Source organism: Oenanthe melanoleuca, chromosome 14 (genome assembly GCF_029582105.1).
Source record: "Oenanthe melanoleuca isolate GR-GAL-2019-014 chromosome 14, OMel1.0, whole genome shotgun sequence".
Lineage (NCBI taxonomy): Eukaryota > Metazoa > Chordata > Aves > Passeriformes > Muscicapidae > Oenanthe > Oenanthe melanoleuca.
The window spans coordinates 16,068,318-16,095,184 of record NC_079348.1 but is presented as its reverse complement, the minus strand read 5'-3'; the positions used below and the strand labels follow the sequence as shown (position 1 = coordinate 16,095,184).

At 41.9% G+C, this 26,867-nt stretch overlaps 1 protein-coding gene across 5 annotated transcripts; it reads right to left on the bottom strand.

Moving 5' to 3' along the window:
• Positions 1–517: 517 nt before the first annotated feature.
• On the bottom strand, positions 518–26,819 carry GLYR1 (glyoxylate reductase 1 homolog). 5 transcript variants are annotated; one of them, XM_056503327.1, is made up of 16 exons: positions 26,539–26,819; positions 24,459–24,495; positions 23,462–23,541; positions 16,119–16,257; positions 15,306–15,548; positions 12,292–12,378; positions 11,355–11,411; positions 10,261–10,311; positions 10,049–10,122; positions 8,221–8,320; positions 6,889–6,999; positions 6,498–6,599; positions 5,305–5,467; positions 4,720–4,899; positions 4,130–4,254; positions 518–3,791 (listed from the first exon to the last, which is right to left on the bottom strand). In XM_056503327.1, the coding sequence occupies exons 1-16, from the start codon at positions 26,808–26,810 to the stop codon at positions 3,717–3,719; spliced, it is 1,896 nt and encodes a 631-aa protein (XP_056359302.1). In that variant the 5' UTR covers positions 26,811–26,819; the 3' UTR covers positions 518–3,716. The 5 variants fall into 5 exon arrangements, with proteins under 5 accessions (XP_056359302.1, XP_056359303.1, XP_056359304.1 ...); XM_056503328.1 differs by having other exon boundaries at positions 6,498–6,596; XM_056503329.1 differs by having other exon boundaries at positions 26,496–26,623.
• Between the last annotated feature and the right edge of the window lie 48 nt (positions 26,820–26,867).

Sequence of the window (26,867 nt, the reverse complement as noted above, 5' to 3'; positions counted from 1 at the left end):
AGCTACTGCTGTCCAGCTGTCTGATTATCCATAAGCAGTATTCAGAGCTTGTAAATACTTCAGTAAAGGATCATGTCTTAGAATACCCAACTCACTGCTGAGATAGTGTTCATAGAATCATGGGATGGCTGGGGTTGAGTGGATCATTAATGCTCATGTCGTTTCACCCTTCTGGGATGAACAGGAATCTTCCACTGGACTCAAAAACCCCCAAATACCAGAAGGATGGATATCTTAGCCCAAAACTTAACAGAAGTTGTCATCAACACCAGAACATTAAAATCAAGCATCCTCCTCTCATCCCAGATGCATGTAGTCCTCTGCACACAGAGCATGGAATTTATCCAAACTCATCCTCTGTAATGTGTCACTGACAATTCCAGGCTTCAGCAATGACTGAAGTGTTTTCAGGATTACTTGGTTTTCAGCAGCTCTGAGTTTCTAATGTTCTGAGGAACATGTACTTCCTTAATGCACCAAGACAACTCTGACAGGTTTAGAAAATGTCACAAGACCATTGTGTTACCAAGAAAGGCTTTATTCTTTTTGCCAGTAGCTTTGTTAATTGCACCAAAAAAAAAAAAAAAATCTTTGCCATTTAAACATTTTCACACATCCTATTCTGAATGACAAATGTTAATTAAAAACAAGGCAGGAAAATAAAAATTCACAACCTTAATGAACTACAGGATCTATCATTGAGGAAAAAGGAAATTGCTTTTCTTAGAAGCTTTTCACAAGTGTCACATTTTCTCTTTAAAAAGGAGGGAGTCAAAAAAAAGCAAACTGCTAAAACAAATAATAAAAAGAAATTTTACAGAATTGTCAACAATATTAGGACAACATTAACTAGCCAGTTTTGTAAGAGTATCTCTCAATCCGCTGCTTCCCCCACTTCCCTCCCCCAAATCTCAGGCCTAGGAACAGATCAAATCCATGTTCCAAGGCTACAGACATAAATACAAGAATCTGAGTGAGACTGACAGCAATCTCAACCAGCATCTGGAACAGTCTGGATTCCCCCATTTCCATCCCTCCTCTTCACAGCCACATCAGAACTCTTGGTCTCCTCCTGCTCCTCCTGGGCACACCTGTGACTGCACAGCTGTCCCAGCAGGACTGCAGCCACTCTACAGCCACCCATAATGGCTGAAAGCTGCAGTCAGACACTCCCAGGATAAATTACAGTGTTGAACTAGTCCACATCTGCCACTCCCACAGAAATAACCATCTCCATTCTGGGAACTACAGTATTTCTAGAAACAAACCCTGCAGCAGTGAGCTGCCTAGGGACTGGTCCTTTGAATTCATTATGAAATGCCTGTCACAGGACTTGAGAGCTCCTTTAGCATTCTTTCTGTATCCGGAGGCAACACGAACTAAAGCAGATCCTCCATTACCTTTGCTCACACCCATTCACCATCACTCCCAAGAGGAGAGTGACAGGTGGGGGATGCCACTGAACTAGCTCAGCACAGTTCACTCTCAACTGCACATGGGACAGTACCTCCTTCTTCCTCTCACAAGATTTTTTCCTTTAGTCTCATCTCCTTCCCTCAAATGCCCTCAATGTGTAATTCATATGAGAGGTTTTTTTACTGTGCCATGTTTAACAAAGGACTTCAGATGCTAACAGTGAAGTTGTGGGTGGAGAAGAACAGTGTGCCAAAGCAGATCAATGGCTAGCACTCCTGGCAATTTTATTTGTCTTTAATGTAAATATCTACAGGCAGAATGGCAGTGGCATTGCCAAAGGAACATGGGTGTAGAACTACCACCATTCACACGCAGTGGCCAACAGGCAGTGAGGTCTGACAGCTCTGTTGCCAGGTGTTCACCACCGGACATAAGTAACGCAGAATACAGCATTAGCCGACAGGGAACAGTCATCATAGGAGGTGAAATACTCAAAGTAACATTTACAGCATAAGGCATTAGATGTTGTGATTCAAAATGAGTATGTGACACTCTCCTGACAAAGTGCCCCTGAACCATAAACACATGCTGCACAAAGCAGGACTGGTAAGAAATCCTAACCCAGGGGAAATTTCCTTACATAGCCATTAAGTTCCTAGAAAAAAAATAAGGTGATAAGGGGCAGATGTCAGGAATACAGCCTAATTTGAATCTGTCTTCTTTCCTTTCAGAATCCCAGCCCAAGGGAGGAAGGAGATTGTACCACTGAGAAGTTATTTTGGCCAAAGTTTCTCACTGTCATTTTTCTAACACTCGAATTTAAAATGCAAGAACACTCCAAAAAGGCTAATACTGAGAACTGGGAAAAAAAACCCAAAACCCTAACAAACCAAAAACCAAGCCACACTGTGCATTTTCAGTGACAGGCATCCTTTGGACTCTGGGTTGCTCTGTTATCTACATTGAGAGCATCTCTCATCTCTAGCCTTGGCATCTCTAGTTCATGTCACCCATCTCTACACTAAAGCTCAGCAGTGGTCTTAACCTCCCCAGTTTCAGTTACTGGTTTTTCTAGAAGTTGGTATCTGGCCACAAGCAGAGTTCACAGATACAGGGAGAAGGCATATGCTGTGCTATCTTGTACCCAAAGTAATAACAGTAAGAACATGTATGGAAAATCTGACATGTATAAAGATCACTAGTCAGTACACAAAAGTATCCCTGTGAGGTAGGTAACCATCACCCACCTTTATAGATGGGCAAACACGCTGAGAGATGTGACAACCCTGCAAAGGCCAGAGAGCGTGGAAAGGAGCTCAGAAATTTCAATCTCTTGGATCATTCTTCTGTTCCCTTTCAGACTCACCACTCTGCTTGTGACATTGCTGTAATCCAAGACACCTTTGTAATTATTGACTACAAGGGTTAAAAAAACCAAGTAGTAACATAAGCTAAGGCCCAGAACAAGTAAACTCTCTAGTCCAGTTTTACAGGCTTTATGTTTCTATTGCAGTTTTCTATGCAAACATGTTACTTTCTAGTGATGTTTTGGATGGGCTATGATAAGCCTTTCAAGAGCCTCACTGACATTTGTATTCTCCTATTTTCAGTACAGTTTGTGTTCCCTAAGCTGTAGTTTGTCTGTACAGGGGAAGACATGGATGCAATGTGTTGTCTTTAACAGTACAGGAATTCCTCCATCAAGGTGCTGGGGAAGTGGAAGTCTAAAAAGAAACTGAATCAAGACAGTGTTGCACTCAACTCCCCTTACCCTCCGGAACTGCCCTTCTCCTCCATGGGAGGTGCTTTGTTCTCTAACAGTGGCTTATCAGCAGGAATGCTCCTCACCTTACTTGGGACCAAGGACTCGAGTGATATTCACAGGTAGATGGGATATAAGTCATCCTGTCCCCTTGACGCAGAGTCCAACACTTGCATTATTTCACAGCAAAGGAGAAAAGGGATTGCTAGAAACAGCATCTTGGACAAGCAAATAAAGAGGAAAATTAAAGCAGCCAAGCAGCAGATTTCTGGCAGAGTTGCCTCAGAGCTTCTGAACGACTGCCGCCGTTCCGTCTCATGACTGTCAGTGCATGGCATGGATTTTTCTAATTAAGACCGCAACAATCCGAGCCCCCTCCTCCCCCCTCCTGCAGCAGTGGAAGGCTCACTGCGGCAGGTCTTAAAGTTTGTGTACAAAAGGAAATGGAAAGACAGAGATGGACTGGTCCAGAGTTAAAACCCAGTATCATAATAATATTAATCAATAATCATCATATGAACAGTAAGATGGGCGCAGCCTAATGGATGTAGGCCCTGTACACTGCGGACATGTCGTTGTCAGATTGGTCCAATGCTTTTGCTCGTTTATAGACCTAAAGAGAAATCAGAAAAGGATCAGAGCCTGCTCTTGTGTGAAGCCTTTTGCCAGCAGAAAAACTCCTTTGCTGACCACTGCAACCAGAGACCTGCACTGTATGTCAAATAATCCAAGTGCAGATCAGAAAATGCCAGGTCTTTCTGTGTTTCCTGATGTAACATTCTAAGAGTCTCTACAATCAAAACAAATTCAATGCCACCCAGTCAAAATATATTTCAATTACTGTTCCCTTGTCCTAGAGATGATGTAATTCTTAGATCCGTGTCTCTGGTTGACAAATGGCTCTGTTGAATAAATGCTGATGAACACATCTGAGCACTGAACAACTCTTACCTCGTTGGCAGCAGCTGCCATGGGAGTTGGGTGGTTGACAGAGTCGCCCAGTGCAATAGCTAATCTAAGATCCTTCTGTATGTATTTCAGGTAGAAATCAGGTTTAAAGTTTCCTTGCAAGATATCTGTGGAGAGGAACCCATGCAAAAAGTAAGTATGACAAAAATAAGCCAAGCCCATGCTGCAGGGGGCTGCAATTCAACACCAATCTCCTTTTCAACTGCTGATCACTACTCTTAGCTCTCCTGTCTCTACTCTCTATCTTCATCTGGCCACAGCTGATGATATTGCTACTGCCCATTGACGAAGTGAGCTCAGACTTCTAAGCAGCTTGCTCTCCACTAACTTGTTACCCTGCCCCAGTGAAATCCTAACTTAAGCCCTAAGCAGTCCTAACTCAGATTCTCAGAAGTTCTAGCCGTGAAGGGGAAGGAATGGGAACTCAACTCTTCATTTCCAGAATGCTTAAAATAACCATAATCCCAGGCTGATGAAGATGGGAGTGTTATTTTCTACCTTTTGCCACTATCTGAAAAGCTGCTGGATTGCAAAAAAAGGACCTGTAAGAAAACAATGTAAGAGAACTTTACTTTGGCACTTCTGGTCCAGGAAGATGCTGGCAAGTTGTCCCTGATTGAGGATATCCAGAAGGGTCTGCTGGGACTGGCCAGTCACTTGAGCCAAAGTCAGTCCTTCTGCTATTGTTGCCATGAAACTGCCTTGGACCATGTTCACAATCAGCATCATCTTGGCAGCATTGCCTACTTCACCTGGGAGCGAGACACACCATTGGATTCCTCCAGAAGAGAAATAGCAGCCCTGCTTCCCCAGGCCACACAGCAGTAATGCTGCTGGCTCCTGGCATCAAGCACTTGGCAGCACTCCCTTGCCGTGAAAGACTTCAGAAAATAACCCCATTTTCCAACCACTCAAAATAATGGAAAAATCGTAAGAAAATACAATTTAAAACCAAAAGGATCATACATCCTCTAAAATGCAAAAAAGAAACTGTAGCCTGCAGGCTCTGAAACTGGCCAAGTTCCAGAGGAGCAGGCCAATTTCCCACACTGCCCACAGAGAAAAGAAAAAGATGGCAAATACATCTCAGACTCCTTGCTGAAATTCCCAGTCCTTGGACTAAGAAACTGCTATGAGGCCCTCCATGTTTCAATTACCTAGGAAAAAAGAGGTTTTCCCCATGGCTTGGAAACAGCTGCTGCAATCCTCATATAAACCCCTGTCGCCAGCTGCCAGGATCACAAGCATTCCATCATTAGAGAGCTGCTGGTTTCCTGAGACTGGTGCTTCCAGAAAGCGACCACCTCGGGACACTATCACCTGGGAGAAGAGCATCTCTGGTTAGCTGTGCATGAACAGCAGCAGCAACATCATTTAGGGCATTCCTGCCCCTAAGGATAAAATTTTAAAGCACAACAAATAGCTCCAAAATATAAACAGGAGAGGAAAGTACTAACATGATGTATCACACTGTATCCTGCAAAGTGTGCTTAAGACCAAAAGTTGACCTCACACTCCAGGCAAGACCCTCCTGCACCCATCACTACTGTACACATTTTAAGCAGCTGAACTGACATGCTTTAGTCATGGCACCCCATACCGGCAAAGGGATCAATGCTGAAGTTATGTATGTGGCATAAGAATCCCAGATGACTGATCATTATATTTTCCCCTCTTTCCCAGAGAGGAAAGGCCTTTGACAGATCTCTTCAGCCAGATGTTTACTAAACGGGTGATTTGCATTCTCCGAATTAATGTTACGCGTTAGTACACATCACCAACATGTCTACTGAAAACTTCAGCAAAACCAGCTCCCCTTCCTTGTAAAACCACACACACTGCCTTAGGGCAGTGGGGAGCAATCAAGATGTCAAAAAGAAATCACAGATACCACAGCAGAAGTAATCAGAACATCTTTATAGAAATCCTACAATAATATTTCTATAGAATGAAATGTGAAGACATTAATTTTCCCCAGAGCATTTAAACTGGGCAGATTATGCATTTTATCAGTCATTAATCTAGACAGGGTTTTATCTTCCAGTTTGCTGCAGAATACCAACCTGTCTACAAATATTTCTTAGGGGATCAAAATTTGGCTGTTTGCACTGGTGTCAGGTAACAGCTCTGCCAAATCTACAGGTTTTGCTGGTATCAGCAGGGAACATCCAACACTGTTTGCTTGTCAAGATTTGACATGTTATTTTGTCTTGTTTGCCTGGAACTTGAGAAAAAGCCCAAAGACCTCTAAAAGCAGTTTTATAACCAACAGGTAATAAAGTTCCTGAAGCAACACAAACTGCAGAACTGCTGCTGAATGCACTGCTGCTGTTAACAGTCTAGTGATTACCTGGGCCAGCTCTGTGACTGTATCTGCATCCACAGTGGACATATCCACATAACACTTCCCTGGGCGAATCCCCTGCAACACTCCACTCGGACCAAGCACCAGCTGTAGAGAACAGAAGAGTGGTAAAGCAATAGAGTGTCTGCAGAGAAACCCCAGTTGTACAGGAGTCCAGCTGAGCCTGGCAGATCCCCAGAGGGTTATCAGAACCTGCCCTCAAAGATATAGTTTTTAAAATGCTTAATTTTTGTTGGGACATTTATTTTTACACAGCTGCACTGCTCAGGATGTACAATGACCCAGGCTACTGTAGTTAGCAGGAATTAGAATTGGCATTCAGTGACTGCCATCTCGGAGTCTAACCAGCAGAGGTAAAGTAAGAGCTAATCCTTACATCCTTTGCTGCTTTTGGATCTGATACACAGGCAAACGTGATGTCACAGGTGGAGACAACTTCAGCAGGGGTTCTTCCCAGTCGTGCACCCTCCTGGATGAACAAATCACACTGCAAAAGGCACAAGTCCAAAAAAAATTAAATAGAGCAAATGGATTCCTTGGATTTTGCTGTAAAAACTTCACTGCTGGACACAACTCCAAAGAGGTCAGGCATGTTAATTACACAGCAACTTCGTCTTCTTTTGTTGCTTTGTCTACACAAACATACACATACCATGTGTGCATGCAGGGCACTTTAGCAGCTTTTCTGAAGAACAGGGGAAGAACTTTGAAAGAAAGGCACAAATAAACAAAACTCTTAGATGAAACAGTAAGAATACTGTGGGTTTGAAAAGAAATTATTAGGGAAAAAAGGGAGATTTAGGGAAAAAATTGGTAAAAGGACATAGCACAATGTGTAACTGGATAGTAACAGGAACATACAGCTGAGACTGATGTGTTTCAGAAGGCTGCTGCTTCAAAATCTTAGCTCATTCTTACCCTATCCCCTCATATCAGCCATGTTTTGCTCTTGAAAAGATACATCTTTAAATTCCCTCTTAACAAAGTAACCACAGTGCCCTTCTTGCTTTGCTATTCCAAAGCATCTTCCAAGTACCACATCTCCCCCAGCTACCTACTTTTCCCCCTCCACCAGAAGAGTAACACTATCTAATATGTAAGTGCAATGCAATATAAGCTCAATTTTCATTTTGAATACTCCTAAAAAACCCTTCTCTATCCTAGTCTCGTGACACAGTAAGTCTTTGACAGAATGCAAGTTGCCACATGACTAGCACAATAGGTATAGACTAACCTATGGTGGAGCAGTTCATCTTATCATACCCCAATCTTGTGGGAAAACTCTCTGCACCTGATCTTTCTGGTATAATACATTGACATGGCTATTCACATCAGCAGTATTTTCAGAGGCATGGTACATCCCATCCTTCAACACACACACACACATTTATGTGTGTATATGCATATATATATATATGTATGTATGTACGTATATATACACACACACAAGGATGCATTTTTTCTGACAGCTCTCCTCTCTCACACAAAAAGGCAGCGAGGCAGGACTGCTGACATAAGAGGGACCACACTAGAACAGACCACAGCTGCACCTAGTCACATGTGCCCACCAACAAGCACTTAGGAAACAGGACAGAACAAGGTGGCAAGCATATCCTTGCGTTTCTTTGGCATCCTCTCCCAGGCAACACTGACAAGTGATTCCAGGGGGTATCTGAATGTTTTAGGAGAGGTTTAAGCACATGCCTACCTTCTCAGCAGTCCGGTTCCAGACAGTGACAGTGTGACCCATCTTCAGCAAGTTGGAGACAATCCCACTTCCCATCAAACCAAGACCCAGAAATCCTATCCTGAGGGTATAGATAAATATTAATGCAAGAGAAAGCAATCAGTGTCAGTTTCTCATGGTGCTGGAAATGATGAAGAGCAGACTGGAGCATCACCAGCACAAAAAAAATAGCCAAACAAACAAGTTCCACTGCAGCCACAGCTACAGTGGGCAAATACTGAGCTTTAAAAGCAAGTTAGAATTTATTTTGCGTGCCAAGCTTCCCAAACAATTTCTTGAAGAAAGTCTTTAGCCTATTTCAGAAGATCACCTAAATATTAAAGGTTTGGATGGTCTGGATTCTTTGGGGTGGTTTGTGTGTGGTTTTTTGTTTATTAAAATTGCTGTTTGTGTGCCTTCTGTTGACAGTCATTGCCTTACTGAAGTTAAAGGGAACATCTGGAAATGAGCATGTGCTTCTCTAATTCATCTTCTGACTTTAAAGCTAAGTCATGCATAAAGTACTTGCTTGTATAACTGCATGATACATTAGTATCTTAGATTTAATAAAGCCTAGCAAAGACTGCTGGGCTAAACATCATGCCGGACCAAAGATCAAGACCCTGCTCCACAGCTGCCATTTCAGACACTGAGGGAAAGAACGTATTAGGCCAGTACAGGTCCCATCAGTTCTGGAAAACAGCATTCCCCTCCTCCCACAAGCTGGAAAAGAGTTTGCTCCCTCCATTCAAAAAAAACACAATATGCCACCAAGTCCCTACAATCACCTGCAACAGGAATTCCTCTGCAGGCATTGCTGCAAGAACTCTTTCATCCATCCTGCAATTTCCCACAAAACCCAGTTTTCAGAGAGATTCTGAAGAATTCAGCATTCAAGGCCATGTCACAATCTGGCAAACCTACAGTTAATTCTGCAGAATTAGCCACACTACAGCTGCACTGTGGCTTTCACAAGCCACTTGTCCTCTTCCAGCTAGCCATGCTGTCTTTTCTCGAAGCAAACTAATTCAGACAGGCAGAGCAAATCACTACAGGTTCCTTACATGGCCCAAATAAGGTTTACCTATTTTCAAGTCTCTAAAGCAGCAGAGATATTCCTTCCTTCCCAACCCACCTCTGAGACGCACTGTCCTCAGAGACCGTTTTACCTAAACAGCTTCACTGTTATTTTTATTCCCCTGCAGTACAGGTGAGAACTGACATCCTGTGTGAACTGCCCCAACAGCAAATTGCAAAAGTGGCCTGAACTCAATTTGAACAGAGAAGAAGTTACAGAGCAAAACAGGAAGCTCAAGTTATGCTTCTCTCACTCTAAAAAGGAGAACAGGGGTGTTAGGAGAAACCAGAAAGCTCACGTGCTACACAGCAAAGTTCTTGCGATGGGAGAACACACCTCCCTCTTCCTCTTGTCTTCTGCATGCCCATGAGAGCGACTGAATAACCCTAGTCAACTGCCAGGCAATACTAGAGACAGATTCCCTTTTATTTTCCAATCTCATGTGACACTCGGGAATAATGCTGCTAACATGTGCTAAGCAGTGGGACCTGCTGAAAAGGACAACTGCAGAAACACTCTGAATAGCAGATGTATCCAGGACAAAACTTACTCTGAATTTTCTATTGCACAGCCCCTTTTGTTTTTAGCTGCGTCCCTCCCACCTTGCCCCTCAAAACAGTTGCACAAAAGGACAGAAGGAATGTGCAGCTAAAGGGAAATGTTAGGTTTATTCATTCTCAGGTTGGCGTGTGAGCTGAGACAGAAATGGCTGAAGTATATTGGAGATCTTACTTTTTGTCTGTAGGCGTGATGCTGCCATTGACTGCTGTGCTGTCTGCTGCCTGGATGGAGGTGGATCCTGTCTCCTGAGGGAGTGGGATGGGGGGAATGGTGGGGGAAGAGAGAGGGGAAAAGTAATAATGAAAGCAATATAATGCACAGCTCTGGAAGAACTGCAAGGCCTCATAACAATAGAAATCCATCAAAATGAAGATTTGCTTTACCTCTTCACAAACCTTCAGTTTCTTTGTGATGGCTTGATAGCAGACAGCTGGCTGTATAGAGAAAAAGTATTCAGGGCAAGGACAGTGCTGACTTACTCTCCTGAGCAAACAGACCATATCCTTGTTCCAAAGAAACAGGCAGCTCACCCACCCACCACCACCTTCAAAGCAGGACAACTCTTCCCTCAAGGGGAGAAAAATCCCCTAAAATACACTGCAAGATATTAAGATTGTTCTTTCCCACCCTGCCCTAGCAATTCAGCCTGTCTTCTAACAGAGGCACTGCAAACTCCCTTCTGTAGTTCCTACGACAGGTTCCTCTGGAGGCACCAGAACCTGGGCCATCCCTATTCCTACATTTAGCTCTTTGAAGCCATGAAGCCTCACATGTATGGTCACTGTCACCACAGCTGTGGAACCAAAATCTTCTGGTTAATATGAGAAGGCATGTGGCTTTCTACAAATGCTAAGGCAAAGGCTGTTCCCATGCTGCTCACTGTGAGTCTAGATAAAACTGTTAGCAGCTCTTAATCCTTCTGGCTCTGCCCAGACCCCCAGCAAGACATAAATCCTTTTATGCTTAATTTGATCTCTTCTTTTCTTCTTGATGTTCACTGCTGAATATAAAATCCTGCAAGGCTTCTGACTCTCAGAAGATAAGCTCCATGTAAAATACAGCCTGTTTTTCTGGTCCTTGAAGTTTTCCTGCAACATTCAGTGAATTGACAAGCCTATCCAGATGAATAAACTGAAAGGCCAACCATAAAAAATAACCAAACAACAGCATTTTTGGACACAAAAAAAGCCTTTCCTGTCTATCCTGCTCATTCTACACAATTTATTACATAAGATCTGTCAAAAACTAGTGTTAGATAATCCTGAATTACTTAAAACTACTCACTATACTTAAGGCTAAATCACTCTAATTTAAAGACTTGGACGTACTTCAACTTATCTAATTGCTGGCCCCTAAAGAACAGAATTCTGGAGCTCTTTATGCATACTCCTTGTATTCAGTTCCAGCAAAGGGCTGGCTAGAACCAGCAAGGATTCCAAGCAACCCAGCAGCATGATCCTGTCTGCCAAATCCTTACCTTCTCTGTCTGGCTCAGCAGGAAGTGATGAAAGTGTGGATCACTGTCCTTCACAGGCTACAAAGAGAGAAAATACAGCCTCAGAAATAAATCCAGAGAGCCACTGAGCGATCACAGCACAATTCCCTTGCTCTCCTAAGCTGCATGAGAACAACCGCATAAGGGAGAAAATATAAAATGTATCAGCTGTCACAAGGAGCCAGTTTCAATTCAGTAGTTTACACAGTGTTTCATTCTCAAAACCAAAGCCATTCAAACCAAATTCCTCGTTTTTGGATATCTGTAGGAAAAGCAAGATTAACATGAGAGGAAGAAAATTCATATTCTGCTCCTTCCTCTCCCAAGCAAATGAAAACACTTATTTTCCAGCTTCCAAGGAATTCCACAAAACAGCATTCTGGGAACTGACTGGAGATTGTCACATGCCAAGCAAACCCATCCTAACAGCAACAAGGACTGCAGGCCCAGATACCTCATCTCCCCAGTAAGCATCATACATACTAGCCTGGAATCACATTGCTCTTACTCTGCTCTACTGATCACTCATTTATTCAACAAAATCAAAATGTTTTCAAAAGCTGCTTGTGAAGGAAATCAAATGAAAGCACCCTATGTGATAGTATTCACAGGGAGAGACTATCCAGACCACCTCTACTTTTGGGAATTCATTCCCAGAAATGCTTTTGAAACAAGAAGTGTAAACATTAGTACACCAAGTTAAGTGTGACTTAGTAAGTGAGACATCTGCAAATAGCTCCACAGAGACAGAAATCTCATTTCCCAGCATATTTCTGAACCGAATGGGATATTGTTCAGCTTTGTTATGCTGCAGTATGTTCTGACACAAGAAGATAAGATCTCACTGTTTTACAGCCAGACAAAAGGCTGTAGATTTGCTGCCACAAACTCAGATCCTAGACGTTGTAGAGCTTCTCACCTCGCTCACACTTGGTGGCCATTTAAATCCAGCCACTGTTCCAGTCATCACTCTCTTCACTGTACTTGACTCTGGAATTGTGAGGTCCTGAGGAGACAGAAGAAGGATCAGAAAGAGCTTAAAACCCGGCTCAGCGGCTGGTCACAGCACGATCATCCTTTGAGCACACAGAGCAAGCTCTGAAAGCACAACAAACGCTTTCCATTTCACAGGCCTTTCCATGAGCATTTATATTCAAACACAGTGTATTAGCAGCACAGGTGAGGTGAGGAAAACATCAACTGCCAATTAAGGAATTCAACCAGATTTATGGCTTCTGGAGAGTCCATTCTTCATACCTAAGAGGAACCACTGCACTTGTGCACTTTTGCAATGAGCAAAAAAGAAACATACTTGATCCCGTATTCTCCTCTGGTGGATGCAAAAATCTTAACAAATGAGTGAAGAACATCATTACAAGCAGAGGTCTGAACTCTTTTAATCCTACTCTGTCACAATAAAATAGCCTACCTGTTTTCAGGAGAACCTTCAAAGCATAAGGTTGACAGCCACATCTGCTCAGGTTTGCAGAATCCATGAGACAAACTGGTATGTGGGCTGCCTCATCTGCTCCACAGGCCCTGGTTTGTAGTATCATGATAGTACTTAACATACTGGGGCTTTTACTGTTGAGCAGATTAAACTTAATATTTTATTTCCCCAAGACATATAGATTAAAATAGGTCTTTATGCTGTAGGTCATAGACACATGCTACAGACATCTAGGTTTTTATGCTACATTAAGAGAATGCACAGGACTTCTGCAAAATATGTGCTCTGATATGAGGGTTCAGAAATAGAGTCACATTATCTCCCCGCCAAAATTACTTCCTGAAAATGCACGATATACCTCAGTATCCACACAGAAGCACAAGAGAAGAACACTGTTGCAAAAAAGGCCAGAGCAAGACTCCTGGAGGTAACCCAGAAGATGCAACTGTCCAAGTGTTAGCAGGACAATGCAGACATCAGTCTCCGATCTTGGTAAAGTGTGGATAAAACCTGCTTTGGTACCTATGAAGTTCTGTTGTTCGTTCAAAAATATTCATACAAGTTTAAAAATAAGAGTATGAGAATGATCATATATGGCTACAGAGCCTTTCTAGACAGAGCACACTTCAGCAACAACTGGATTCTTGATTTTTATGCATCCTTATTGCTTGGAAGCCAGAAATTGGACTGGGATGGAGAAAAAAAACCCAAATCCTAGCATCATATTAATTCAGGACAACAATATGTTTCCTACTCTAGGGATAAGAACTTGAGGAATTTATGAGAACCAGGCAAGAAGACAAGATTTAAAAATTATTTAATAGGCTGAAAACCAGTATCAAGGCATATTGTTATATTTTCATATAACATTATTTTATTTGTCACTTTCCAGAAGCTATGAGGATTACTTTCCTACCTTATCCTGCTTAATTTCCTCATTTGTGGCCAGGCAGTTATCACACAGCTGGCCACCACTTTGTGGCAACTTGAAAACCTGCCTGTCTGCCTGTCACATGCCAGTAAAATAATATCTACTACCACAATTAGCTCACTCAAAGCACGCCAATGTCCTGAGGCAGTTAACACAGTAAAACCTATGCGTACACTGTGTCAGCATAATCAGAATTCTCCCAGCCATTAGTTTTGATCAATTTTGGAATGAATCTAGCTCAAAGACACAGAATCATTTTGTAAGTAAAAAAAAGGTCTTGTGGCTTATTTTAACAGAATATATGTGGAGACACAACCTGCTTATAGGAAGGTACTTAGAAAAGTGAAAATTGTGTTGTCAATGAAACATTTTCCTGCATCAGTCAAGACAAGTTCTGTAATTATTATACTTCATAAACATGCATCCATTCCTCCCCTCAAAAGAAGAAACTGATGGGATCTGTTGCACAGCCTAATTTCACAGACATTGGTGCTAAAATAGAGCCAGTAATTCCTTTAAACCCTTTTGAGTTGGACGTGATGATCCTTGTGCGTCCCTTCCAAATCAGGATATTCTGTGACTCTATTTTGTTATGCCTCCACAACTAATATTTGAGATGATCAGCTTCATTTTACATCAAGAGAGAGTCTGCTGTTCAACCAGCGAAGGCCAATCTATTCACAATTCCGGAGAGCAAAGACCACCATCTTGACTTGCATCCTAACTGAAAGAAAAAGCACAACATGATCCCCTTGAAGCACAGGTGAGCAAGTATGTTGCCGAATGGTGTTTCAATTGAGGTCTCCCAGTTGTCTTCAGATGTAGTCTCCAGTGGAGGATGTGCTTTGCAATAATCCACCAAAATAAATATCCATTTGGAATAGGAAGATCTAGACCACAACAGTGAGTTCCATAATAAAAAACCTGGAACTCTAAATGAGGGCAAAATGCTGCCACAACATCGAGAAATATCAGGGAAGTTAGTGTGAATAAAATATTAAGGCTCCTTTACAATGGAGGATGGGAACACATCCTAAAGAACAGAAGCTGAAAGGAGGACAATTCTTCTGGTGGATTCTCCAGGCTACAAATTTCTTCTTTAAGCCCTAGCCCTTAAGGATATCTCACTCTTTGTGAGTACTGAGGTTGAAGCTGAGCAACCACTTATCTCCTGATCATACAAAGTAGATGAGATGGGAGAAGTCAGGAGCCAGATGAAGACCTGTATCTCTTTGCTAATCCTTCCCACACAAATAGAATTCGAGGATGGCAAGATGAAAGAATGGAGTCTCCCGGTACAACTGTCAAAGCCCTCTCAAAGATGGGAACAGAGCCACTCACAGTAACTAACTGGTAAAAATCACAGGAAGAATCAACAATATGCTTGCCAAGGGTATCAGGCAGCCAAACGGTCTAGAAGTAGCAACACGGAAAAGCTTAAAAAAGGGATACTGAACTGATTCTTCCTGCTGGCCTGTTAGTCAAGGTGCCAGTCAGCCCTCAAGTCCAGCTGCCAAGTCCACGGGCACTGGTGGTCATGCACAACACAAACCTTCTCATCCTTGGGTGGGCGCCCCCGCTTTCGGGGGCTCTGATCCTGGGCTCTTTTCAAGGGTGACTTTGATCCTCTCTCTGACGAGACAGAAGAGACCCTCTTTTTTCCTTCCCCTGTGCTCTTCTTCACCTTTCCTTCAGAAAAACTGGCTTTGCGTTTCTCTTCACCAGCAGATTGCTTGCCTCCTTCTTCACTGGAATTACGCCGATTCTTCTCTTCAGTGGAGTTATGGGAAGACGCCTGAGAGATTATAGAATAGAAGATGGTAAGGAAAGAAGAGAAGAGATGGAATGATTTTCATGCAAAACCAAGGATGTGAAGGACCCTGTGCTGATCACTATCAAGCAAAACAACAGCACAGTAACTTGAAAATTACATATCTGTTAGCCCTTTGGAGTTGGTGAGTGAAGTTCTTGGTTAGTTCTCCTGCAAAAACACAGCAGTTTAAGCAAGTACATAACAGAACAGGCCACCTGAAGACTTGCCAGGACTGTGTGCACGTCCAACATACTAAAGACAAGATTACTAGATACCAAATTCTTAAGACTGATTTATAAAATCATCACAAGCAGATCAAACAGCCTCATCAGTTTCTTCATAGTTTAATAATCCAATAATCACTTTTCCCCACCAAACAAGATTAAGTGGGGAAGAAGACAGGATAGGAAATAAATCCTATAAAAACCAAAGGAAGTAAAACAAAATCCTCCTCAACTTGCCAGAGGCAACAAACTCCTTTCACATAACAAGGCATCTAATCATCATTCATGCCAAGACCTATTTTGATGCACACAGTGAAAACCCACTCACCTGGTCCTTGCCTTTGGTTTTTCTAAGAAATTCCTCTACAGCATCCACAGCTTGCTGGAAGCGCTTACCCTTGTTAATCTTTATCATTTCCTCTTTGTGAGGGTGATAAGGCTTCAGCTGTTCCACTTTGATCCAAGCACTTGAAACAAAAAGAGAAGATAGTTATTCTCCAAACTGCAGCTTTCTTAATCATCCCACTTTGAGAAACACACAACTATGCTTTCTCCCCCAGATCTACTGATGACAATAACCCAAACTCACTTCCTATCTAGAAAGTGAAGCGCTGCCATTACTGCATTCACTAAGAATTTTCTTCTGGCACTTTTACTCCATTATTTCTTAAGTTTTATCTCCTCTCATTCTAGCAGTGCCCCCCCTAAGCATTTTTCTCTATTGGCAAAACAGCTTTTGGATGTGATCACAGGAGGCATTTAAAACAATGGCGGCCCAATGACTGCACTTGTTTCACCGTGATGAACACCCACAGTCCCATGCCTCCAGGTAAAGCCAATACCACAAATCTACTCAAGAGTTGTTGAAAGCAAAGTTCACCTAACAATTCTCAGCTATCAATTCCTGATTCAAATACATTGAGCACACTGCTGTCTAAACAATACAGTAGGAAAAAAACCCCAAAATTATGTATCTCACTATAGAGGTGACCACACAGAGTGAATACAAAAGCCACAGCTCATTGCTGCGCTTATTTCTAATGTATCCAGGTATTCTGCATGAAAACAACAATTTTGTTTTTGAGGCAAAAGAACTATTTCCTTCACTGTTGCTATTTTAAGATAACCTGACTTGTACAGTAGCAGAGTATTAACCTGCAGTCCTATTAAGACTGCAGTCCTTCGAGGAAAATCAAAACGACTTCCCTGTTTCCACTCCTGCTAAGTAAGACTCCCTGACATTTACCGAATGGTAAAGTCACCAAGTTTGGTGACAACTTCGCGTTCCTTTATGTAAACAAGCTCTTCTACCACTTCTTCAGTGAGGTTTAAGGGAATGCCTTTGCTTCCCTTGATGTCTGAATTCCTTGTGGCTCTCAAGATTAAACCACTTTTTTCTCTCCCCAGATTCAAGCCCAGGCTCATCAACCACACTGTTATATTAATACTTCCACCCTACTGAAAACAGAACTGTGTAAGTTTTGAATAATTAAATAATTCCTTCAGTTAGGATCGCCAATGGTACTTAGCACACAGCAAAAATGGCACAATCAGACTTTCTCATGCCCCCAGATATCCCTATGTTACACAGACTACCCATGATTACAGGTTTTAAATATTCCCCAGTGCAGTCTAGCTCCTGCAAGCAGATGCAAGCTGCATTTTCAGACACTGTAAGCACCATGTCATACAGTTAAATGAAACATGAAGATTAAAACAACAAAAAATAACAGTAATGTATTGCTGAATCTTGATTGTCCTTTCTTCACAAAATAAATTCTAACTTCATTATGACTTTTCTCCTCACTGGCAACAGCAATTGTTTGTAAATTGCTTGCAATCAGGTATCAATTTTAAGAAAGTAGATTGAAACATTTTGGTCTCATTTGCATCGATAAGCCCTCCTGCTAAGAGCTGACTGTGGAAAACGCCAGCATCCTTTCCAAAGAACCCAGTGCTCCTGCATGCAAAGCTGAATCTCTTAGTTTACATAATTTTTGTAAGAACTGACTTTATATAACAAGTCAAATCATTGCATTCAGACTAGAGTCTGAGTCCAGCACCTATTCATAGACTCTCTCCCAGCTGCCCAGACATTACAATGAAACACATCTTAAAATTATCTTACACTGTAAAGCCTGCCTGTATGACAAACAATGACAAACTCTCTAGGTACCACACAGCAGCAGTTCATGAGAAGTCTTTCATTATGTGTATAAAGGAAACAAAATTTTGGACCACAATATAAAAAAGCATGTTAAATGTTGTTGCAGGACTGAATTTCTAAATAAAAATAAGTATTTTCTCTCAAGGCATTCACTTAGGTTTCTGCACATCCTATCCCTCCTCACTGCACATGTTCATTAGATTCCTTTTTCATTCCTTTTCCTTTGGTATGGAGAAAGTCCAAAGAACAAAGCTTTCCGGTTTGGGGCCCCAGAGATGCACCTTGGCACCTGTGATCCTCCAGGACAAAGAACTAGAGATCTCAGAGACAAACTAATACGTGAAAAACAATTTTAAATGCTGCCTCAGTTAAAAATAACTTTAAAAAAAACAGGAAAAAAATTAAATTGGTCTTTTCCTTTCCAGTTTGTTTATGCATCACCTACCTGGACACGACACCAATGTATACGAACCAACTGCATGCAGTATTTGCACTGCACTTCAAAACAAAAGAACTTTTAACCAAACAAAATCATTCATGTTTATACACAAGATCTCAAAACTCTCAAGGCCAATGAAGCTTAGTATTTAGATCAGTCTTGAGGATGCAACATAAAAAAGGTTCCTATTGTTTCTCTCCTGATTCAGCAGTGAATCAAAGCACGAAAAAAACATTAACGATGACACTGAAGTCATATTTAAGATGAAATTGCATTCATAGTACTGCACAATCACCAGGCATCTGTAAAGAAATGGGCTACATGGACAGTGAAAAGATATAGCAAGAATACCCATTAGCCATGACTTTCTCTTTTCATTTCTCCACACTGTTCCTCATCCTCTACAAAATACCACTCTTAATAAAAAAAAAATCATGTCAAATCCACATTATAAACATGAACAATATATAAAACTTGGTTTATGCAGAGGCAAGCATGAAAGTGACCTGCAGCCACACACAAACAATGACACAGAGATGCAGAGACACCAGACTTAAATCCCTGACACACGCATGGCACAGGCAAGGAGATCTTCAAATCCTCACAATTCCAGCCTCTCTCTTCCTGTCTACTAACAGGAAGTAATGATAAACTGCAGTAAAGAGATGGAAGAATATCCATCAATCCTCCTCGCTTTTCGCATGCCATATAGCTAGGAATGGCACTCTAACTCCAAATTTCTATTCACCACAGTCTGGGAAAATTTTTATTGCTTTAGACTAGCACTTTAGATGCCCCCACTAAGTGCTAACATAACCAGTTTAAAAGCTGAAAGAAAATTAGTTATTTACCAGTGTATGTGAGCACATAACATAAAGACAGATTTCCTCCTGTTTAAAAGCGAACATCCCAATACTCATAAATTAATAACTAACTTCTGCAACTTAGCACGTAAACTCCCAGAAAAAAAATACAAAAATGACCATATCATACTAGAATAAAGGAAGGGATATTTAGAAGAAACCCAGAAGCAGGGCAATACTGAAGGAAATTAATATCAGGTTTTTCAAAATGGTGCAATAAAATACCACCTCAGTACGACGTGAGTTTTTTCTGTAGTGATTTTCAGCTACGGTACTGTGCCTGCAGGGATGTCGAACAACATTCCAGCTGGCTCTGCTACAGCAACACGGAGCTCTGTATGGGATAATATGTCTCACTGAGAAGTACCAGGAACACCAGCTCATTCATTCCATCAGCTCAGCCTATCCCTCCAGCCCCTCAGACTACTAAGGTGTATTTCCAACAGTTGGCAAATATAAAGCAAGTGTTTTCCGATGTCAGGACCTGAAGGAACATTTCAGAAAGACTACATCCTGAAAAGATGAGAGAGAAAGACTCTCTCCTTGAAAACCGGGGAAAAAAATGGCAGAAGAAAAGGATAGGTGCTTTCATCCCAATAGGACATGGAAGATGGAAAGGTAAGGAGAGCTGCGTTAAAATCACTGTACTTGATGGAAACAGGCTGCAAATTATTACACTTATTTTAGATTGCAAGCTTCCTCCATTTTTTCCTTTATATATATATATAAAGTCAGGAAGCGTCTCTTGAAATCACATTTAGTTTCACACTGATGCTTCAAAAGGTTGTAAGCAATAATGGGGCATCCCAGCCTCCTGACAAGACTGTGATATACACGACTTGCAAGTCCATTTGGCTGTTAGGGAATACCAAAGGAGGAAGGAAGGTGAATGGCTGTGCTTGTACACATATCTTTGATGGCTGCACAGGACTCTCACTAGTATTTCTATAGAATCATAGTAGAAAGATACCTTCAAAGCAATGATATTTTTAGTTTTGAAAAATGTTGTAATGAATTCCTAAGCAGGCCAAAAAATGCAAAAATATTTTGAACTGTGGGCCAGCCAGTCTATTAGTTTTAACTACTAAAAGCAATAAATGTACATAATTAAAGCAAAATAAAAGTTCTTACCTGACTACTGAAATATCTACAAAGATTTTCTACAACAAGACTGTAGCATGGAAATAATAAAAGGAGATTTTAAATACTATCTGAGAAGCACAGTTAGAAATACAGACAAGAGGTATAAGTTCCACTTGTAAACTTAACTAAAATTGTTGTTTAAATTCCTGTAATGGATGTTATTACATGCTTGTCAGGTCTATGGGTAGGAAACATCAACTTTGATTTTAGATAAAGAATCTTTTTAATGTAACTCATTCTAAGAAGAGACACTCAGAAAAATAACTCCTAAGCAGACTAGAAAAATCTCCTTATCAATCAGAAGAACAAGGTAATAAAGAGACATTACATGATTGCCTTAATTATGATGCACACAACCACTTAGAATAAAATGGATATTACATCACTACTATGAACAGCAAGGTGGCTTTCACTGTGGTAAAGCTTATATGTACTTCACAGTTTAAACACAAACAAAATCTGCTTCCATGGGTAGAGAATCCTTATCTTCCAGAAGACCCATTCCTTTGGAAGTAATAGGAGAAACTAACATCACCAACACAACCAACACACAGAGCTCAGTAGAAAATTTATCAAAAGCCAGGACCTAGAGAACAGTCTGAAGGCATTCATGCCCTCACCTGTGTGTCTTGGAACAAAAATACTCACGGCTTTCCAGTTAATCTTTTCCTTAAGCCACTGCAGCATTGCAGAGGCCCAGTACATGGTAATATTCAATTTGCAGGAAAAGGAAAACGCATTTCCTCTGTGCTGTATCCTAAGCTAGCTAGAATTTCACAAATAATCAAAACTTACATACTACACTAAAACCACTGCTAAACTCATCAGTATGTTTTTATTTACTCCTCTGCTCATGCACATCCATTTTTACTTCTGAACATCCTTCTCTTTAACCTTTAGTATAACAAACCAAAGCCACATGAGTCAGGAAGGAACAGTTTGCACCAGCCTGGAACAGGGGCATTTCTGGCCACAGCAGGCACCTAGGAATCCTCAAAAAGAAGTAAGACAGAAATAGGGCCTGAGACTGCCTACCTCTCCACAAACTGGCTGGCAACAAACCTCAGACGTTCATGGGAGGGATTGTACCCAGCAACCAGCATTACCTTTGCCTTACAGATACTGGACAAGAGGTGAACAGCTGACGATCAGACCTTCGCCTGTTCAACCTCAAAGGCTAAGGCAGTAATACAAGAGATGCAGCAATGGATCCATGGTACAGAAATGCCATCATACAGCGTGAACATGGCAGAAAAACTGCTAAAAAAAGAACTACATGCACTAGACCATCAGTATGGGTAACTGCGCTCCTCATCACCCCTCGAACAGGGACAGCTCTGCACTCTACTATTCCTCAGGGCTATTCATAAGGTGGTGACATTCTCTCAGTTATGTATTTCCAAGTCCTGTTTATACACACACCTGAAAAAAGTATTTGCAAACTCAACTAGTTTACTTATACGAAATAACAAAAGGGACTTTTTCTTCATCTTCACATTTTAAGTGAAATAATTTATATTTTTCCTGATTTGCCTCACTGATTATGCTCAAATGTGAGAACTTTCTCAAGCAACACACTTGTTAGAACAGCACAGTTCTAACCAGGACAGCTTTTTAAAGTTCCAAGTCAGGACGGAACAGGCACACAAGCTTCTCTCTCCTCTACCAACATTATTTGAAAGAAGGGTGACAGCATTTATTTCTATTCAATTTTCAGGTAGGATTTGCTTGCCAATCAAAGCAAGCAAATTTCTAATTCATTATTATCTAGCATGATATGATTAAATTTCACAAGCTAAAGATTGGGGAAAGGGGCTACACCACAATAACCACACCACCTTACTGTACCAGATGACTGAATTTGTCCTGGTCAGACCTCTAGAATCGTGTAATAAATCCCAATTATTTTCCAGCTCTGAGCTCTTCATTTGCAATCATGTTACTAATCTCAGTTTTAGTATCCAAGACATTTGACCGATTCTCTTAATATCAAAAAAAAAATCTGTATTTGATTCAGTTATGTGAAATAGAAGACTTGAGAACAAATAATCGGGACAGAAATAATCCACTTCAACTCAGAATTTATTAGATCAAATAACACCACCAAAAAAACTCTCAAATCAACCTTCACCTGCCTCAAGTTACTAGAGATCCAAACATTCCCATTAGTATGTGGCATTCACTACTACTCCAAGTTCAGACCTAATTTCTTAATGGAAAAATATTTTATAAAGTACTAAGCAAAAATAACTTAGCAGTGAAAAATTATTTACACTCATCAAATGGTCTCAGTTCTTGTCACCCTTCTTCCAAAACGCAAAGGGTTTTTTTAGTCTTCCACAGATATTTGCAATTTTCTTCTTTATTCCATCACTTGATAGGAAATAGCAGAAAATAAAGAGGAAAACTGAAAAATTATCAAAATAATTTTCGTTTCATGAAATATCCAAGTCCTAATGGGCTTTTTCTGTTGTTTTTTTTTTTTTTTTTCCCTAGTTTGCAATCATTTAAATCTAAGACAACTATGATTTTTTTCACCTTTGAAAGAATTAAATTCTGCCAATGGCAAAAAGGAAGTCTAAAACAGTTTTGGCTCTCTTATACTGTGAAGTCTTCCAAAAGCACAGCAAGAAAGTTTTCAGTCAGCAGGTAGGACGGTATATTCTTTCACAAACGGCAATTATATAGTTAATTTTATTCCTCTGGCAGTTAAATAGAAGAATACTCTGAGCTGTACCTCTCTCGTTCATGGTTACATGCTAAAAATCTAACACAGTCACGTCACACCTAAAAGTGGCAAGCTATAACCACAGCAGCAACTCAAACTCTAAGCTAGGTTTTTATAGCCTTCATACACCTCAGTGAGCAGCTATAGCATGCAATAATAGTTGAATTTCTTGTATGGTGTGGTTCAAAGGGAATCCTTTACAATGCCACACTGCACTGTAATATTAGTAAATAATTCTTCCACAAAAAAAAATTCGTAAGTATTTCTTCCAGAAGAGATACACATTATGTGGTACAATATTTTCCCCAGATGAAAACAAGCAGGTACATACTGATCTTCTGTTCCAAAAAACTTCACAAAGAAGCACTTTTTTCCTCGAGGTTTCTTCAGATCTTTAGGTGGGTTAACAATCTAAAGGTGATTAGAAATCAAAATTAAAAAGCACAGTGACAAAGTGTTCAGCTATTGTAGATTTTTTTAAAAATATGAGGATAACCGGCATTAATAAAAAATTGTTCCACTTGGGTAGCCTTTAAAATTTAAATTTTGTCTTTACTCCCAAAATAGATTGCTTACCAAATTTAAAATGTTAGTAAGGAGAAAAGCTATCATTCAGTGTGGAGGAGCCTGGTGTTAACGATCCAATAACCAAACGTTTATAGTTGTCAGCCACATTGACAATTCTTTTCCCTGACTCATGCTGTTACCTCAGCATGCTTAGTCCTCACAGGACATAAAAGAAAAGTCTTTCAGTGAAGCAGAAACAATAGAAGTGGCATATAAAATTAATTTTTAAAAATCTTTTATCTGAAAAAATCCCAACCAAACCAGAAGCAGGGTCAAACTGCCCCAGATAATTCTCAAAAACCACAGCTCTAAAACAGTATCTTGAGAAGTCAGACTCCTTATTTCCATTATTTGACACAGCACTGTTAACCAACTTACTATGGAAGAAAAATGTGTCTTGCAGAAAGTAACAGGGATTAAACAACTAAATTTGGGAAACACAATCAGTTTTATGCTCTCATTTGCTTTGCATTCCACATGAACTTCCAGCTGTTACTGACAGATTGAGATAAGAGATCAAATAAATCCCTAAACTAGTTCATACTTTAGATTTGTGGAGTATATGTGTTTTAAAAGCAAACAAGAAAACCAGTATTAATCTACAACTGAAATGCTTTCAAGCAAAGCTTTCCCTACACAGAAGGAAAACACAAAAAAACCCCACACCCCCAAAAAACCAACTAACCAGCCAAAACAACCAAAAAACTCCCCATAAACCATGAAAAACTAAGAAAGCAACAATAAATACAAATAAATCTCACCTTCCCTGGCCATGGAGGGTAACGGCCCAGCTTCCCCCTAGAGAAAAAAAAAAAAGTATTAGGAACCAGAACCAGAGAAAAAAACAACTATCCCAGTGTCTGCTTTTTCACATTATGTCACACTTTTCATATTAAGAGAGTTACAATTTGCAGACAAAACCTTCTGTGCAAGGCAGGACACATAGCTGACACCTGCACCTAACTCAGGTCTTTGGACAGTCTGTTTGATATTGCTGGACTGTCAGAACTGAAGAGAAGAGCAGCAGCTACACTGCCAGCAAGATACAAGAGTAATAGGCACTGCAGCACCATTTCAGTTCACATGGAACTGAAAAAAAAGCACTGATGCAGGCAGTCAGACTAAAGTTCAGGTCGAGAACATCTAGCCACCTGTCTAGAGCAGTTGGAGAGCAGAGAAGCCACCAACTCCCAGCTCAGAAGCTGAGGCTCTGATTCTTGCAAGAAAGCATTGATGGCAGGATCCCCTCCACAGGTGTTCCACTATCACTTTCTTTAAGTGCTCACCACCTAAGACACGAAGACATGAAGAGCCATAAACAAAAGACAGAAAAGCTTTCTTTCTACACTTGCAAATATTTCCATTATGATAACTAGGCAATAGTAGAAATAATCACAGAAGAGGACGAGACATTAGCCTTAGCTCTCAGCTCATTAGGTTAACAGGTGAGCTTTATCCTTATTTCACTCTTGTCATGGACTTGTGCTGCAGTTCTCACAAAACCCCATTAGTAACTATCTTGCAAGAGATGGGCAAAGAACCTGTGGGGCCCAACAGCTCCTGACACAAAACTTTTTAGCATGTGGCACTGCAGCCCCATAAGATGGCAATGCTGCACGGAAGATTCAGAAGCTGGGGCCGGCAGGAACACTGCCAAGAGCCGTGATAATGACCATATCTCATATTCAATGCTCCAATTTCTGTATCGAGAAAAAAATTCAGCAAACCCTTTCTGCTGCTCCTATATGATTGTTAAAGTTCCCTGCAAGTGCTCTAAGGACAGCATCTGGCTGGCATGTACAAAACTCAAGCAGGATAATCTGCATTCCAACACTATGTGCAGAACACTCCCCAAATTCTCATCTGAAAGAAACATGCTAAAAGTAACAAATCCTTACTTACTTTGTTATATAAATTAGACTACTTCCCAGCACTGAAAATTTTTCAGATGAGACCTGCAGTTGTCACAGCCTGAAGCACATGCTTCTTTTTATCTGGGTTATCAGTATAAATGCATGCATTTGTGTGTTCGGAACTAGCTACTTCTTTCAGCTCTGGCAGGATAGCCTACCCCATCCAGCACAACCTATGCACTTAATCGGTGCTTACAGCGCGCGGTGGAATGCTCTCACTTCTCCCGACCAGGAAACACAAAATCACAGCTCTGACTATCTGAGGGTAAGACCACAGTGACAAGAGAAAACGGCTTCTGGGGGTTTCCACAGGGACACCCCAACCTGCAACGAAACGCTGCATTGTTGTGTTGCATCATTAAAGCATTGCCAAGAAACGGTGCCGTGGCTCGTCCTAAACATCTATCTTTAACCTTTCTCGTATCCCTCGGGAGGTAAGCCCGTGCTTACAAGGCAAGCTCGCAGTGCTCGCCCTTTCGTCCCGCTTCCCTCATCCCTCCATCTGACACAGCTTCCGTCATGCGCCGCCCCCGCCAGCTTCCAGCGCCGGCCCGGCTCATAGCCCAGCCCGCCTCCCGCCGGCCCGGTGCCCTCCCGCCATTCCTCCCACACTGTCCAAGGGACGGCGGCGGCGATATCTGAAACTCGGCAGCAGCCCCCACCACTGCCCTGCCCTGCCAAGCCCCACCCTGCCCGCAGCCGCTCTCCGGAGTCGACCGCGGGCTGACAGCGCCCAGAGCGGCCCAGCCCGACTAGGCTCCCGCTGCGTCGCTCCCAGGGCCGCGTATAGCCTCGCCTGCGTCTCTGCAGCCGCAGCTTGATTCTGCTAAAGGCTCCCGGCCCGCCATGCTCCGCGGTCGCCGCCCAGCCCGCGCCACCACTCACCACACCAGGTCTCCGAGTCTCAGACTCACGGCCGCCATCTTACCGACACAGACCGGTCCCACCGCGCGGGGGCTGCCGGGAGCGCGAGCAACGGGAGGGGGGCGATGGCCGCGCCCATTGGGTGGGTCCGTCACGTGGGCAGGCGGTCACGTGGGCTTGAGGGCTGTCAGCGGCCACCTCCCTTTTCCTCCTCGTCGTGACGGCGGTGGCTCCCATTGGCAGGCGGGGCCGAGCCGAGCCGAGCCGAGCCAGGAGCGGGGCTCTATGCAGCCGCTCTGTCGGACTCTCTCGGGGCCACTCGCCCGACATGGGCATGAAGGGGCTGTTGCGCAGGAGCTCGGTGTGGAGCGCATCGTCCGAAATGTTTCTTGT